The sequence below is a fragment of the Jaculus jaculus genome, chromosome 1 (genome assembly GCF_020740685.1).
Source record: "Jaculus jaculus isolate mJacJac1 chromosome 1, mJacJac1.mat.Y.cur, whole genome shotgun sequence".
NCBI classification, from domain to species: Eukaryota; Metazoa; Chordata; class Mammalia; order Rodentia; family Dipodidae; genus Jaculus; species Jaculus jaculus.
In genome coordinates this window covers 277,535,366-277,553,442 of record NC_059102.1, presented here as the reverse complement: position 1 = coordinate 277,553,442, position 18,077 = coordinate 277,535,366, and the positions used below count along the sequence as shown (strand labels likewise).

General features: G+C 42.3%; 1 protein-coding gene across 2 annotated transcripts in view; it reads left to right on the top strand.

Annotated features, from left to right (window-relative positions):
- Positions 1-18,077, top strand: part of Wwp2 (WW domain containing E3 ubiquitin protein ligase 2) — a 201,199-nt gene that overhangs the window by 72,165 nt on the left and 110,957 nt on the right. For both annotated transcript variants that reach the window (XM_045141797.1, XM_045141798.1), the window contains exons 5-6: positions 14,858-14,995; positions 17,514-17,610. In XM_045141797.1, coding sequence (XP_044997732.1) covers positions 14,858-14,995; positions 17,514-17,610 — 235 coding nt within the window. The remainder of the gene's footprint in view (positions 1-14,857; positions 14,996-17,513; positions 17,611-18,077) is intronic.

The window sequence follows — 18,077 nt, the reverse complement described above, 5'->3', positions numbered from 1 at the left end:
GAAGATTTAAAATTTGTATTTACTTATTTGTATGTGTGCATGTGTGCACATATGATGTGTGTGTATGTGTGTGTGAGAGAATGTGAGAATGTGTATGGGCTCAGTAGGGTCTCCTGCTGCAGTAAATGAATGCCAGTAGCATATATAACTTTGTGTCAGCTATAAGTGAGTGCTGGGAAATTGAATCTGGGCTGGCAGGCTTTGCAAGCAAGTGCCTTCAACCTCTGAGACATCTCCCCAGCTCATAAAAATAATGTTGACTGTGTGACTCTTCTGTTCTCTACCTCCTGAGTGTTGGGATTATGTCGTGTACACTATACCTGCTTTCCTTCCCCTTTTCCACCCTTCCCCTTCTTTTCTTCTTTCCCTGCCTCTGAGACAGGGTCTTGTACATAGCCCTGGCTGCCTAGAACTCACTAAGTAGCGTAGGTTGGCCTCATCAGTTGAGACAGTCCTCTTGTCTCAGTCTCCTGAGTGCTGGGATTACAAGCATGAGCTAGGACCTGCTTTTTTTTTTTTGTTTTGCTTTTTGTTTTTTGAGGTAGGGTCTCACTATAGCCCAGGCTGACCTGAAATTCACTATGTAGTCTCAAGGTGGCCTCAAACTCATGACAATCCTCCTACCTCTACCTCCTGAATGCTGGGATTAAAGATGTGCACCACCACCCCCAGCAAAGCTAGATTTTTTTGAATTTTAAAAAATGTTTTATGTATTCGAGAGAGAGGGAGGAAGGGAGGGAATGAATTAATACACCAGGGCCTCCTGCCACTGCAAACAAACTCCAGACACATGTGCCATTTTGTGCATCTGGCTCTTCGTGGGTACTGGAGAATCAAACCCAGGCTGACAGGTTTTGCAAGCAAGCACTTTTAACCACTGAGACATCTCTGTAGCCCAGTTTCTTGACTTTTAAGTAGTGTCTCCAACAGCAATAGAAAACCATGCTAGAAGAGAAAGGGCCTTTGTAGAATCATCATGTGGCTGAAGTGAAACCAGAGGACCCAGAACTGAGGTGGCCGAGGCTGCTATTTATAACCAAGATTCCAGTATATGTTTTCCAGCTACTCGTATGCCTCCCAGCCTCTATGTATGCTCCACTCTGTCACTCAATTAGCTAATGGTTTCTTTAGTCCCATTATGTATTGTAAGACTCTCCTGGCACAGGTTTTTTTTTTTTTTTTTTTAAGAGAGAATAATAGAATGTTCTGTTCTCAGAGCTTAATTTTTTAGTAGCCTCGCCATTTTCAACAAACCCTTTTTCAAACTGTTTATTATGAAATTTGCAAACATACAGGAGAATTGAGTGATACAATAAACACCCAATGCCCCTCTACCTTGATCCCACATTTAACACTACACCACATCTGTGCTTTTTCTTAAATTTTTATTTATTTATTTGTGCGTGCATGTGCACGTGCGAGAGAGAGAGAGAGAGAGAGAGAGAGAGAGAGAGAGAGAGAGACAGAGACGGAGAGGGAGAGGGAGAGGGAGAGGGAGGGAGGGAGTAAGGTAAGGGAGGGAGGGAGAGGGAGAAGGAGAAAGTGTGGGCACTCTCAGTGTAGCTGTTTTATCATCTCTCTGTGTGAGGCTTGTATGCATTCTTTCCTGAGCCATTTGAAGGTAAATTGAAGCCACTGAAAATCTTAGTTTATTCTGTATATTCATTTGAGGCTAAGTGCAGATGTTCTTACAATCTATCATGTATCTCCCAAAAATAAGAAAGTTCTTCTAGGAGTTGGGCTGGTGTCTCATTCCTAGAATCCCAGGGGCTGATGCAGAAGGTTGAAGTAGTTGAGGTTAATTTGGGATACATGATAATTTCCAGGTTAGCCTTGGTAATACAAAGAAACTTTGTTTCAAAAACCCCAAAAAGAGGGCTTAGTGGTTAAGGTGATTGCCTGCAAAGCCTAAGGAGCCATGTTCTACTCTCCAGGGCCCACATAAGCCAGATGCACAGGGTTGCACATGTGCTCAGGTGGCATATTCATCTGGAGTTGCATTGCAATGACTGGAGGCCCTGGCACACTGATTCTCTCTCTCTCATTAAAAAAGGGGGGGGGGCTGGAGAGATGGCTTAGCAATTAAAGCCTTTGCCTTTGCCTGCAAAGCCAAAGGATCCCTGTTCTATTCTCTAGGACCCGTGTATGCCAGATACACAAGGGTGCACATGCATCTGGAGTTAGTTTGCAGTGGTGGGAAGCCCTGATGTGGCCATTCATTCTCTCTCTCTGCTCCGTTCTTTCTCAAATAAATAAATAAAATAAGTTGGGTGTGGTGCCACATGCCTTTAATTCCAGCACTTGGGAGGCAGAGGTAGGAGGATTACTGAGAGTTCAAGGCCACTCTGAGACTACATAGTTAATTCCAGGTCGGCCTGGACCAGAGTGAGACCCTACCTTGAGAAACAAACAAAAACAAAACAAAACAACAACAATATATATATATATATGTTAAGGCCAATATGTTGGGTTTGCCTCAAAAAACAAAATAAAACAACAACAAAAAAAACAAACAACCCCCCAAAGAAACAAACAAACAAAACACAAAAATACAAAACCCAAAAGAAAGCTGGGTATGATAGTTCATGCCTGTATTCCCAGCACTCAGGAGGCTGAGGTAGGAGTATTACCATGAATTTGAGGCCTGTCTGCGCCATAGAGTGAGTTCTACATCTGCCTGGGATAGAGTGAGACCCTGCTTCAAAATAAATAAATAAACATATAAATAAAATAAAACAACCATTTTTTCTTTTTTTTTTGAGGTGGGGGTCTCACTCTAGCTCACGCTGACCTGGAATTCACTATGTAGTCCCAGGCTGGCCTCGAACTCAGTGATCCTACCTCTGCCTTCAGAGTGTTGGGATTAAAGACATGTGCCACCATTCCTGGATTTTTACTGATTTTTTTTTTTTATGAAAAAGGTTATGCTCTTATAGCCTTTCTTCCCCTCCCCAATTCTGCTGAGAGTTGAGGTGGGGTTATTGGTATTCATTGTGAGGACCAAGCAGGCAGTCTCTATGGGATAGGAAGGGGATAAAGAGTGCCTACCCACTCTGAGACTATTACAATATTTCCATCTCCTCTTCCACTAAGTTCCTTGAGTCTTGGCAGGCATTATAGAGGTATGATTTAGTGTTGAGTTCTCTGTAGCCTCTGGGTTGCTGTTTTGATGAGGTTTGAGTGACCACAGTGTCTGTCACCATTTCCCTGGAACTGATCTTCAGTCACCACTTTCTTTGCAATGGCATCTGGGTCTAGCCAGATGAGATAGAGGTGACCCATCTCATGGTAGATAGTTGGGTATTTTTGATATACTTATGAATCCTCGTTCTCCTTGGTGTTCTCTACCATGTCTAAGAACAGGTCCCCCAACCAAAAGAGCAGTTTGAGTTAAAATAGATAACCATATTATTAGAGAGAATTATTGATGTGTATATCCATTCTTCTTAACGAGCAGTGGAGGTTTTCTCTGGAGCCTATTGGTTTCCTGTCACAGAGGATCTGGCATGGTTCTCAGAGCTAGATATAAGCCTCTTCCACCACCACTAAACGGTTGGTTACCTACATCAGCTGTGTGTCACTGTTGCACAAATGTGTACTTCTTCCTTGGCTGATTGATTTTGTATATGGCAGGATTTCCTGCATATTCACTCTGTTGGCAACTGTTGTTCTCCAGCAGCTCTTATAGTACTCTCCAGCACTATGAAGACTAGCTGGGATTCCCTCTCAGTTCCAGCATGGTCACTTGGTATCCTGTGACCACAGGCTATTGTATCTTCAGTCTTCCCTTTTAGTCCTTGCAGGTAAACAAATGTTTTGGCAATGACCTGCATTATTTTGGGGACCTTATGTGTCTCCCTCACCAACAGCTCACTGTGGGGGGAACCCAACTCTGGCTCTGGGTGTACTGGCCAGAGCCCATGGTTTTAAGGTTATTATTTCTCCACCTTTTATGGGGCTTTTCTATTCAGGTCCTCCTCTTTATTGAGGGTAATCCAGAGTTGGTTCATGTTGCTGTTAGTTTTGTATATTCTCCCTCCTGTCCCTCCTTTCCCTACCTCTTACCTTTACCTTTTCTTCCTTTCTTTGACTTGTGGAGCAGCCCTTCAAAAGTAATGTTTTTTAAAAATTATTTTTATTTTTATTTATTTATGCAAGAGTGAGAGCGAGAGCGAGAGAGAGACTGGATGGGCCAGGGACTCCAGCCACTGCAAATGAACTCCGGAGGTGTGCACCCCCTTGTCCATCTGGCTAACGTGGGTCCTGGGGAATTGAGCCTCGAACTGGGATCCTTAGGCTTTACAGGCAAGCACTTAACCACCAAACCATCTCTTCAGCCCAAAAGTAATGTTTTTAATTAAAACCATAGTACTGGGATTGGCTCAGTGGTTAAAGGTACTTGCTTGCAAAGCCTCATGGCCTGGGTTTGGTTTCCTAGTACCCACATACCATTAGAGCACAAAGTGGCCTTGTGTCTGGAGTTCATTTGCAGTGGTAAGAGGCTTTGGTACCACTCCCATGCTCTTTCTCTCTCCTAAATAAATAAAAATAGTTTTTTATTTTATTTTTATTAACATTTTCCATGATTATAAAATATATCCCATGGTAATTCCCTCCCTCCCCACCCCCACACTTTCCCATTTGAAATTCCATTCTCCATCATATTACCTCCCCATTACAATCATTGTAATTACATAAAAATAGTTTTAAAACACATAAACTACTCTTATCAAACCTAAGAAAGTGATTTCAAACATCATCTAATATTTACTCTCTATATACATTTCTTCAACTGCCCTAATAATATGTAAAATTAATTAATTAACTTATGTGAGAGAATGGGCACACCATGGCCTCTTGCCACTGCAAACGAACTCCAAATACCTGAACCACTTTGCACAGCTGGCTTTACATAGGCACTGGGGAAGTGAACCTGGACCGGCAGTCTTTGCAAGTAAGTGTCTTCAACCACTGCGGCATCTCTCCAGTCCCCATGTCCTAATATGTATTTTCAAACCAAAGTTAAATAATTTTTTTTTTTTTTTGAGGTAGGGCCTCACCGTAGCCCAGGCTGACCTGGAATTCACTATGTAGTCTCAGGGTGGCCTCAAACTCACAGTGATCCTCCTACCTTTGCCTCCCGAGTGCTGGGATTAAAGGAGTGTGCCACCAAGCCTAGCTTAAGTAAAGATTTATACATCTTATTTGACAAGATTGGGTGTGTTCCTGGTGGTATGGATGTAGGCTGTATGTGACATTTGATTATACATTTCTTTTTTAACATTTATTTAATTTATTTATTTGAGAGCCAGAGAAAGAGGCCAATAGACAAGAAAGGAGGGAGGAAGAGAGAATGACACTCCAGGGCTTCTAGCCAGTGCAAATGAACTCCAGACTCCTTGTGCATCTGACTTTATGTGGAATGTGAGAAACTGAATCTGGGTCCTAAAGTGGGCGTGGTGGTGCATACCTTTAATCCCAGCTCTTGGGAGGCAGAGGTAGGAGGATTGCTGTGAGTTTGAGGCTATCCTGAGACTACATAGTGAATTCCAGGTCAGCCTGGGCTAGAGTGAGATCCTACCTCGAAAATAAACAAAAAACCCCCTCCTGAACCTGGGTTCTTTGGCTTTGCTGGCAAGCACCTTAACCACTAAGCCATCTCTCCAGCATATACAATTCTGTAAACCTATAAGAGTGCCACCTCACATCTTTGGCTGCTTTTATTTTGGTGGGGGTGGTTCACGTTAAGGTCTCACTCTAGTCCAGGTTGACCTGGAATTCACTATATAGTCTCAGTGTGGCCTTGAACTCACAGTGATCCTCCTATCTCTGCCTCCTGAGTACTATGATTAAAGGCATACGCCAACATACTGGGATTTTTTTTCCTTTTTTTTTTTTTTTGTTACAGGGTCTCATGTAGCCCAGTATAGCCTTGAGCTTGCTATTGAGGATGAACTTGAATTTCCTTATTTGCCTACTTCTATTTCCAAAGTAATGGGATTATAGGTTCATGCCACTGTTCTTGCCCCTCCCCCCACCTTTTTTTGTTTCGAGGTATGGTTTCACTCTAGCTCAAGCTGACCTGGCGCTCACTCTAGTCCCACAGCAGTCCTCCTACCTCTGCCTATGATTAAAGGAGTGCACTACCACACCTGGCCACTATTTCCCTTTTTATAAAAAAATAATGTTGGGGGGGCAGGAGGGCTGGAGAAATAGCTCAGTTGGTAAAGTGGTTACTTCTCAAGCATAAGGACTTGAGTCCAATCTCCAGTACCCATATAAAACACTGGGCATATCTGTAATCTCTGTCGGGGAGTTGGAGACAGGCAAATCCCTAGAGCTTGCTGGTTAGCTAGTCTAGCATGATCAGTGAGCTTCAGGCCTGTGAGACGCTGAGTTTCAAAAAGAGCTGTGTGGTACACCTAAGAAAAGACACCTAAGGTTATCTTCTTGCCTCCACATGCACATGGAAACTTGTATACATGCTCCTGCAGACACATATGAACATGCCAGCACACCACACATACATGTAAGTAAGTAAAATTCTACTTCATGTCTTTGACTTTTTAGAATTTAGTAGAGTCATCTGGTGGGTATTCCACATTATAGATTTGTGTGATTGTCTCATTCCAGCAATTGGGAGGTAGAGGCAGAAGGATTGGTATTGTAAAGTTATTCTCTGCTATATATTGAGTTCAAAATCAGCCTGGGCTACATCAGACCTTGTTTCCAAAAACTTAGGTAAAATGCTGGGTGTGATGGTGCACATCTTTCATCCTAGTACTCAGGATGCAGAGGTAGGAGAATTACTGTGAGTTCAAGGCCAGCCTGAGACTACATAGTTAATTCCAGGTTAGCCTGGGCTAGAGTTAGACCCTACCTCAAAAACCCAACAAAAACAGAAAACAAACAAACAAACAAAAGCTTAAAATGCTCTAGTAGATGCAGGTTAAAATGTTTAAATGCTGTTTGCTAGAAGTTCTTTAAAAGGATGCAGTGAGCTTCTGTATGTGACTCACACCTGTAATTCCTAACTTGGGGGCCTGAAGTAAGAGGATTGCTACAAGCCTGATGGCAGCTTGGGCTACACAGAGAGACCTTGGCTCAACAAAAACCAAAGTGATGGTTTGTATTTCTCAGGGCGTCTCATTAGGATGGCACCAAGGAGTATTGCTTTCAGTAACACTCCTGTCTGGGTTGACCTAACTAAAGTTCTGGACATCTACCTCCTAAGTTCAGGACAGGCAGGTTGGAGGTGCTGTACTGTCTTACCTGGTCAGGAGCTGTTGTACCCCAACCTCAGGACAGGCAGGGTTGGAGGTGCCACAGGGTCTTGCCTGCTGAGGGCTTTTGCGTCCTGTTTTATAGCTGTAGTCAGTCATCTCTTTGTCCACAAGGCTGGATCTGCTGCTACTGCTCGCCTCAGTCACAGAGCCAGATGCTGGCTGGTCTCCTTACAGGACTGATAGGGATAACCTGCTATATCAACCTTTTAGTGCTTTAAAATTATACCCCTCTATTTTTCAAAGTGATACATCTGCAGGATTAGAAATTTTGCTTGCTCTTTTGATTTGGGATTCTTACAATGTTACCTATACAGGCCTTGAACTTATGATCTTTCTTTTTTAAAAAAAAATTAATTAATTTATTTAAGAGAGAGAGGGAGGGAGGGAGGGAGAATGGGCATGCACCAGGGGCTTCAGCCACTGCAAACAAGTTCCAGAAGCATGTGCCACCTTGTATATCTGTATATATCTGGCTTATGTGGGTCCTGGGGAATCAGACCTAGGTCCTTTGCCTTCACAGGCAAATGCCTTAACCGCTAAGCCCGTCTCTCCAGCCCAAACTTGTGATCTTTCTGCCCCTACCTTCTAAGTGCTAGGATTCTTGGTATGTGCCACCACATCCAACAAGATTAAAAAAAAATTTAAATATGGGATTAGAGAGATGGTTTAGCAGTTAAGGTACTTGCCTGAAAAGTCTAAGGACCCAGGTTCCACTCTCCAGATCCCACATAAGCCAGACACACAAAGGTGAGGCAAGCGCAAGGTCACACATGCCCACTAGGTGGCACAAGCATCTGGAGCTCTATTTCAGTGGCTGAAGCTATGGTGCCAGTTCTCTCTTTCTAAAAAAAAATTTAAAATATGACTGGAGAGGTGGCCCAGTGAATTGTTTACTACACAGCTCTGCTTACCTGAGCTTGGATCCTCAGGTGCCACTAGATAAAAGCTGGAAGCCGTGGTGGGCTTCTGTAATCCCAGGGTACAATCCTGTGGAGAGACATGAAGAATGAGATACCTTGTCTCAAAATGAGGTGGAAAGGGAGGACCAACCCAAAAGTTGTCCTCTCATTTCCCATGGCATGTGCATACTTACACTCACACATGAACATACCAAATTAAAAAAAAACGTTGAAATTGTTGAAAATTTTAAAAATAATTTTTGTCATCTTTTTGTTTTTACATTTTTATTTACTTATTAGCAAAGGGGGGGGGAGACAGAGAGAGAGAGAGAGAGAGAGAGAGAGAGAGAGAGAGAGAGGGAGAGAGAGAGAGAGAAAGAAATGGGCTCACCAGGGCCTGTTGCCTTTGCAAATGAACTCCAGACTCATGTGTTACTTTGTGCATCTGGCTTTACGTGGGTACTGAGGAATCAAACTCAGGTGGTCAGGCTTTGCAAGGAAGTACCGTTAACCACTGAATTATCTCTCCAGCCCTGTTAAAAGTATTTATTTATTTATGTATGCATGTGTATGGCCTGTTGCCACTGCAAACAACACCAGACACTTTTTGCACATGGCTTATATGGGTAGCTTGGGAAATGAAACTGGAAAAGCTGGATTTTGCAAGCAAAGCCCCTTTTAACTGCTGAGCCATCTTCATGGTGGCTCATGCCTATAATTCCAGGAGGATCACATGTGTTTGAGACCAGCTTGGGGCTGCAGAATGAATTCCAGGTCAGCCCAGGCTACAGTGAGACCCTGCTTCAAAATGACACCACCACTACCAAAATATCTCTTGTGATTGGGGCTGTAGTTTAGTAGTATTGCTTGGGCTTGGCATGCACTGGGCTGTGGGTTTGGTCCTCAGTACCAAACCAAAACAAAGAAAACCCCCACCTTTTAACACCAAGAAGAAAGGTTAAGCTTCTTTATTCTCTCATTTGCAGAGAGATCCTTTGGATGCTGTGATCTGTTTCTCTTTTTGTTCTTGTGAGTAGTAGGGGTGCAGCGTACAGCTGTGTCTTCTGGAATTCATTTTTGCATTTGATTGTGTCTTCATTAACCAAGTTAACCCTAGTGAAGAAAGCTGTGCGTATTTAATTTATGAGATTGTTGGCTTTTTGTTGACTTGCTTCCAGATCTGCCATTTACTTGGTCAGGGCCACATTGCTTATTGTGTTTTTGTTTTGAGAATCTATTCTTGTTATCTCCTCTATGTTTTCATTGGAGACTTCCATTGTAGGACTAGGCAGCCTTGTTGGAGGTCTCTCAGTTTGTTGTTGTTTTGTGTGTTGGGGTCTACCCATCTTAGTGTGGGAGTCTTATTTAATTTAGGAGGAGGCAAGAATTTTCTCTAGTAGTGTCTTCGGTGAGTGTTCTGTTTTGTGTTTGATTATAATAGGCTTTTTTTTTCCTTTTTTTATGCTTTAAAAAATTTTTATTAGCATTTTCCATGATTATTAAAAAAATCCCATGTTAATTCCCCCCTCCCTCCACACTTTCTCCTTTGAAATTCCATTCTCCATCATATTACCTCCCCATCACAATCATTGTACTTACATATATACAATATCAACCTATTAAGTACCCTCCTCCCTTCCTTTCTTTTCCCTTTATGTCTCCTTTTTAACTTACTGGCCTCTGCTACTAAGTATTTTCCTTCTCACACAGAAGCCATCTGTAGCTAGGATCCACATATGAGAGAGAACATGTGGCGCTTGGCTTTCTGGGCCTGGCTTACCTCACTTAGTATAATCCTTTTCAGGTCCATCCATTTATATGCAAACTTCATAACTTCATTTTTCTTTACCGCTGAGTAGAACTCCATTGTATAAATGTGCCACATCTTCATTATCCACTCATCAGTTGAGGGACATCTAGGCTGGTTCCATTTCCCAGCTATTATAAATTGAGCAGCAATAAACATGGTTGAGCACATACTTCTAAGGAAATGAGATGATTCCTTTGGATATATGCCTAGGAGTGTTATAGCTGGGTCATATGGTAGATTAATCTTTAGCTGTTTTGGAACCTCCACACTGATTTCCACAATGGCTGGACCAGATTGCATTCCCACCAACCGTGTAGAAGGGTTCCTCTTTTTCCACATCCCCGCCAACATTTATGATCATTTGTTTTCATGATGGTGGCCAATCTGACAGGAGTGAGATGGAATCTCAATGTAGTTTTAATCTGCATTTCCCTGATGACTAGTGACGTAGAACATTTTTTTAGATGCTTATATGCCGTTCGTATTTCTTCCTTTGAGAATGCTCTATTTAGCTCCATAGCCCATTTTTTGATTGGCTTGTTTGATTTCTTATTATTTAACTTTTTGAGTTCTTTGTATATCCTAGATATTAATCCTCTAGTGGATATATAGCTGGCGAAGAGTTTTTCCCATTCTGTAGGTTGCCTCTTTGCTTTTTTCACTGTGTCCTTTGCAGTGCAAAATCTTTGTAATTTCATGAGGTCCCAGTGATAACCTGTGGTTTTATTGCCTGAGCAATTGGGGTTGTATTCAGAAAGTCTTTGCCAAGACCAATATGTTGGAGGGTTTCCCCTACTTTTTCCTCTAGCAGTTTCAGAGTTTCAGGTCTGATGTTAAGGTCTTTAATCCATTTGGACTTTAATTCTTGTGCATGGCGAGAGAGAAGAATCTATTTTCATTCTTCTGCAGATATATATCCAGTTTTCCCAACACCATTTGCTGAAGAGGCTGTCTTTTCTCCAATGAGTATTTTTGGCATTTTTATTGAATATCAGGTGGCTATAGCTACTTGGGCTTACATCTGGGTCCTCTATTCTGTTCCACTGATCTACATGTCTGTTTTTGTGCCAGTACCACGCTGTTTTTGTTACTATGGCTCTGTAGTATAGGTTAAAATCAGGTATGGTATGGTGATACCACCAGCCTTATTTTTGTTGCTTAGTATTATTTTAGATATTCGAGGTTTTTATGATTCCAAATGAATTTTTGGATTTTTTTTCTATTTCCATGAAGAATGCTTTTGGAATTTTGATAGGGATTGCATAAAAGGTGTAGATTGCTTTTGGTCAGATTGCCATTTTCACAATATTGATTCTTCCAATCCAGGAACAAGGGATGTTTCTCCACTTTCTAGTGTCTTCTGCAATTTCTCACTTGAGTGTTTTAAAGTTCTCATTGTAGAGATTCTTTACTTCCTTGGTTAGGTTTATTCCAAGGTACTTTATTATTTTTTTGTTTTTGATGCAATTGTGAATGGGAGTGAGTCTCTGATTTCATCCTCTGTGTGTTTGTTGTTAGCATATATGAAGGCTACTGATTTCTGTGTATTTATTTTGTATCCTGCTACATTGCTGTAGGTTTTGATCAGCTCTAACAGCTTGCTAGTAGTCTTTTTAGGGTCCTTTATGTATAGAATCATGTCATTTGCAAATAATGATAACTTGATTTCTTCCTTTCCAATTTGTATCACTTTTATGTGTGTCTCTTGCCTTATTGCTATAGCTAAGACTTCCAAAACTATATTAAATAAAAGTGGGGACAGTGGACACCCTTGTCTTATTCCTGATTTTAGTGGAAAAGCTTCCAGTTTTTCCCCATTTAGTAATATGTTGGCTGTAGGCTTGTCATAAATAGCTTTTATTATATTGAGATATGTTCCTTCTATACCCAGTCTCTGTAGGACTTTTATCATGAAGGGATGTTGGATTTTGTCAAATGCTTTCTCTGCATCCAATGAGATGATCATGTGATTTTTGTCCTTCAACCCGTTTATATAATGTATTACATTTATAGATTTGCATATATTGAACCATGCCTGCATCTCTGGGATAAAGCCTACTTGGTCAGGGTGAATGATCTTTTTGATATACTCTTATATTCTGTTTGCCAATATTTTGTTGATAATTTTTGCATCTATGTTTATGAGGGAGATTGGTCTGTAATTTTCTTTTTTTGTTCTATATTTGCCTGGTTTTGGTATCAGGGTGATGCTGGCCTCATAGAAGGAGTTTGGTAGAATTCCTTCTTTTTCTATTTCTTGGAAAAGCTTAAGACACAATGGTGTTAGCTCTTCCTTAAAGGTCTGGTAAAATTCAGCAGTGAATCCGTCTGTGCCTGGACTTTTTTTAGCTGGGAGATTATTGATAACTGTTCGGATCTCCATGTTTGTTATAGGTCCATTTAAGTGATTAATCTCATTTTGATTTAATTTAGGTAGGTCATATAAATCAAGGAAAGCATCCATTTCTTTCAGATTTTCATACTTTGCGGAGTATATGCTTTTATAGTATGTCCTTATGTTTTTTTAAATTTCTCTGGGATCTGTTGTGATGTTACCTTTTTCATCTCTGATTTTATTAATTTGTGTCTCTTCTCTCTTTCTTTTGGTCAGATTTGCTAAGGGTTTATCAATCTTGTTTATCCTTTCAAAGAACCAACTCTTTGTTTCATTAATTCTTTGGATTTTTTTTTTTTTGTTTCTATTTCATTAATTTCTGCCCTAGTCTTTATTATTTCTTCCTGCCTACTGATTTTTGGTTTGCCTTGTTCTTCTTTTTCCAAGGCTTTAAGGTGAAGCATTAGGTTGTTTACTTGAGACCTTTCTAATGTCTTAATATAGGCACTTAAGGCTATAAATTTACCTCTTAGAACTGCCTTCATTGTGTCCCAGAGATTTTGATATGTTGTATTCTCATTATCGTTTGACTCTATAAATTTTTTGATTTCCTTCTTGATTTCTTCACTGACCCATTCATCATTTAGTAGTGTATTGTTTAGTTTCCATGATATTGTGTATGCTCTATAGCCTTTCTTGCTACTGATTTGTAGTTTAATTCCATTGTGGTCAGATAGAATGCAAGGAGTTATTTCAATTTTCCTGAATTTGTTAAGATTTGCTTTGTGTCCTAATATATGGTCTATTTTAGAGAATGTTCCATGTGCTGCTGAAAAGAATGTATATTCTGCAGCCTTTGGATGAAATGTCCTGTATATATCTGTTAGGTCCATTCGTTCTATGACCTCATTTAGTCCAGATGCCTCTCTGTTTATTTTTTCCTGGGATGACCTGTCAATTTATGAGAGTGGGCTGTTAAAGTCACCCACCACCACAGTGTTTGGTGTTATCTGTGACCTTAGTTCTAATAGTGTTTGTTTGATGAATTTGGGAGCCCTTGTTTTTTTTGTTTTCGTGGTAGGGTTTTACTCTAGCCCAGGCTGTCCTGGAATTCACTATGTAGTCTTAGGATGGCCTCGAACTCACAGTGATATGCCTACCTCTGATTCCTGAGTGCTGGGATTAAAGGCATGCACCATCACACCCGGTTTTAGAATAGGCTTTTGATGGCTGTATATTTAGTGATGCACAGGTTGTAGAGGGCATAAGTGTACCAGCAGCTCTGGGCTGGTGTTTAATACTAAAGGAGAGGTTAGAGGTCTGGAATCTTTTTTGACCTGGTCTCAGCTGTGCCTTGGCTGTGGCTTGGATTGTAGCACTTGCCCTTGCTCTGTTGTGGAGGACTCACTGGTTCCCCCTGGCAGGTAGTTGCCAGATGTTTCTGTGCTCCTCTTCTGGGACTGAGGTGACTCCCCACGTAGTCACTGGGAGGGGTGGGGTGGTGAAGACGTGGTGGGGTTCACTGGGCTCCACAGACCAGGCCTGATTAGGGTATTGGCTACTGTGGGGAAGACAGGGGACTAGGTTAAGGGGTGTACACAAGGGCACCTGCAGGCAGTACAGGGTGTGGAGGGGCTGCAAACTGGGGTGGTGAGAGAGGGGTGTGTGGACTGAGAGGCGCAATCTGAGGCCCCGCACAGGCTAGCACACTGCACTAGGGCAGCCACACAGGGCATGTGCTCGGGCTGAGGGGTGGACTCAGGGCGGCCTGTGGGTGGCGTAGCTGGTGAACCTGGTTAGCAAGACAGGGGCATATATACAAGCTGTGGCGAGTGATGCGGGCATCCTGAGGGTGTAGTGGGTTACCTGAGATCATGGGAATCATCAGATTACTGACTATGTACCCACCAACTCAGTGCAGGTCTGCCAAGATCTACTTGTACAGGAGCCCCATGATTCTTATCTGATTTTTACCCCAGGAGCTAAAGCATGGTTAGGAGGGTTCCATGTTGACTGGAAGTCCCTCTAGTGTCTTCCTTTTTTTTTTTTTTTCATTTTTTTATTTTTAAATTTTCAGTTTTTCGAGGTAGAATCTCACTCTAGCTCAGGCTGACCTGGAATTCACGATGTAAGCTCAGGGTGGCCTCAAACTCATGGCAGTCCTTCTACCTTTGCCTCCCAAGTACTGGGATTAAAGGTGTATGCCACCACACCTGGCTTCCTCCAGTTTCTTCTGTATGCTATCTGTAGCCCTCTTCTTATAGTCCTGTAAGCAAACACATAGGTCAGTAATATAAAGGTGATGTAACAAGGATATACTCTGTCTAGAGATACATACTGTTGCTTTCTTGCCTGTCATGAAGACAGCATGTGATAGGTTCTGTTCCAGTTTTCCTTCCATGCCATGACACAGATTAGATGGGGCAGGAAAAGCCAGAGTAGGTGCAATGGGGGCTTCTCATATACAGAATTCTAACTTTGAGTGCATTTGACTTAGTGTATCCATGTTGCATTTTGTGCCCAACAGTGGAGAACACGCAACTGACCCTGAACCTGCAGACGGAGAACAAAGGCAGTGTTGTTTCGGGTGGAGAGCTGACAATTTTCCTGGACGGGCCGACTGTTGATCTGGGAAGCGTGCCTAATGGCAGTGCTGTGACAGACGGTGAGTGCCGCCCTGCTCCCCAGGGCTGTGCCGGGACAGGGTGGGACGGAGAAGAGGCAGGAGGTGTTGAGAGCTTGGTTCTCTACCAGGCATCTCGGTTTAGGTATTGCTTTAGCCTGTCCTGTCCATAGCTAGCTCTGTGACCATTTGTGTCCCAGATCAAAAGCATGGTGTTGGCTGGAGAGATGGCTTAGCGGTTAAGCGCTTGCCTGTGAAGCCTAAGGACCCCAGTTCGAGGCTCAATTCCCCAGGACCCATGTGAGCCAGATGCACAAGGGGGTGCACGTGCCTGGAGCTCATTTGCAGTGTCTGGAGGCCTTGGTGTGCCCATTCTCCCTCTCTCTCAATCTGCCTCTTTCTCTCTGTCTGTTGCTCTTAAGTAAATAAATACATAAATAAATAAACCAACCATGATGTGAGTTTTCAAGGACTGTTTTCTGATCAAGGACCGCTTTCTGATCAAGGACCAAGATAAATGTCACATCTTTGTGTATGCTGTTTGGGTTGAGGACAGAGAAAAATACCTTTTCATTCTACATAGGCTTTGAAAAAAGAAAATATCTTTAGCAAATGGGACTTTGGCTTATTTTTTTTTCCTCTAATTTTTTGGTTTTTGAGGCAGGGTCTCACTCTAGCCCAGGCTGAACTGGAACTCACTCTGTAGCTCAAGTTGGCCCTGACCACATGGCAATCCTCCTACCTTAGCTCCCGAGTATTGGGATTATAGGCATGAGCCACCATTGTCTGTTTCAGTTTTCTCCTCTCCAATATAATGAAACTTTCTGGAGAGCTTGAGTGTATTTCTTACAAGATGGTGTTGGTTGGAAAGGGAACTATGCGTCCTTTTAGAGAAGCAAACTAGCAGAAGACAGTCTGCAGCAGGGATACCAGTGGTCTGAGTGTTGGTAGTTTGTTTCTTTGATCTAGTCTGAAATTCGTCACCTTTGGATCTAGCAGGAAATTATTTCATCAAGTCTCAGGTCTGAAATAGTTTCAAATGTTTTGTTTTATGTGATGTAACTATGGCACCTTTTGGGCACTAACAGGCGTTCTGCAGCTTCAGGAGGGTGAGACTTGAGGTCTAATTCAAGGGCAGGGCAGTTGGGTAGAATCTCAGAGGTTGGATGAACTCTGATTGCTGAGAAGAGTCCCCACCCTGGGATGAGTGCCATTACACCTGGTTTAGGTGGTACTAGGGATTGAACCAGTGCTTCATGTATGCTAGGCAAGCATTGTTAACTGAGCTACATACTCACACCTGGTCTTATCTTTATTTGGAGTGCTTTTTGAGGGAGAGGTACTTTTGCATGGAGAAATACATGCATTTCTCACTCCTTCAGCCCAGATATATATAATTGAACACCTAGTGTGTAGCAGGTTTTAGTTCAGGTGTTAGTTAGGTGGTAGTGCATAAAGTCAACTCCTTGGAGTTTATAGTCACCTTGGTGGGAGGCAGGGGAAGTTAGACATCAAATGGGTGCATATAGAAATAATTATATAACCATCACTGTGACAGAAGCTATGACACTGTGCAAGGTATACTGAGATTCCTGTACTCTAGGGGTCTCATCTGAATTCGGGGGTAAGGGAAGGTTCCTGTCAAGAAGTTGAGTCCTAGACTATAAGCAGCTTAGACAATGGGAGAGGGGGTGGCTGAGTCTATGATGAGAACAGAGGAGCTGGGGTGGCTGGAGCCTAGGGAACACCAAAAAGGAGGGTGGCAGAGGTGAGGCTAGAGAGGAAGGTCTCCTCAACATGCAGCTTTGGAGACTACGGTAGGATGCTCAACCTCATCCTGAGGAGCAGAAAGGTGTTTCTTTTAATTAAAGTCTATTTTCATTAGTTTATATTCATTGTACAAGGTACTGATTATGTAAATATCTAATGTGCTTTGAGCATATTGCTCCCATATCCTTCTTTCCCCTCTTGTCCTTTCTGCCTCTTAGTCCCCTTTTTCCCCTAGACAGCTTCACTTCCACTTTCATGTCATTTATGTAAGTACCTTTTTTTTTTTTCTTCAGATAGGGTCTTACTCTGTAGCCCAGGCTGACCTTGAACTGGCAGTGATCATCGTATCTCAGCCTCCCGAGTGTTGAGATTATAGGCATGTGCCATCACACCTGGCCTTCAGTTGGAGCGTCATAGTCTGATTTGGCTTTACAAGCTCTGTTTGCACTGTGGGAAATAACCCTGTGCCTTGTCTCCTCTATGCATGGTAGTGTCTGTTCTCTGTGTCTCAAATTTGTGAGCTCATTTGTTGCACAGTCAGCTTGCCAATGCCTGGGATGTTATTGTAGGTTTTGGAGAAGAGCTGTTTCTCAGGTTTAATTCCCAGTCCTGGTGCTCACTTGATTGTCTCTACTCCTTGTGCCAGTGACTGACTGGCAAGATGTCATATCCATATCATGGTGTGTAACTCTAATATACAAAGGGAGAGCTGTGCCTGATAGTCAACTCTCAAAGAAGGTCTGAGTTTCTCAACATTTCTGTCCTTTGTTGTGACTGATCCCTTTTCTAGGATCACAGCCACCTTCGCGAGAATCCAGTGGCACAGCTGTAACTCCAGAGACCAGGCACCCGCCTCCCAGCACAAACTGCTTTGGTGGGAGATCCCGGTAAGAGCCCCTTGTTGATGAAATAGCCTTGGGAAGGGCTTGAAGTTGGAAAAATGCTGAGAAGTGGCAAGAAACAACTTGTTTACTACATCTTGAAAATGTCTAGAGTTCTTAGGTAACTGATTCAGTTTGGTAAAGAGTTCCAGAGGGGGAGGGATAGTACAGTACTCAAGATTCTTAGAAGGGTGGGCCAGCATTTCCTTGATGAACCTTGAGGCTGGTTAGGATGGCTTTTTGGGTAAGAGAACTTGTTGAACAGAGAACCTGGATTTTTTATTTTTATTTTGTAATGTATCAGAGGCTATAACAACCATAGTTATCCTTCTAGAATACACACAGAAGCATGTAGGGTATGGTTCCTTGGATGTGAAATTTTCTGACTCAGCATTTCTACTTTTTGAGATGGCTGACTGTTGGTTAAAATTTTCTATATTTAAGTGTCTGAGGTATATTACACTTGTGCTTAT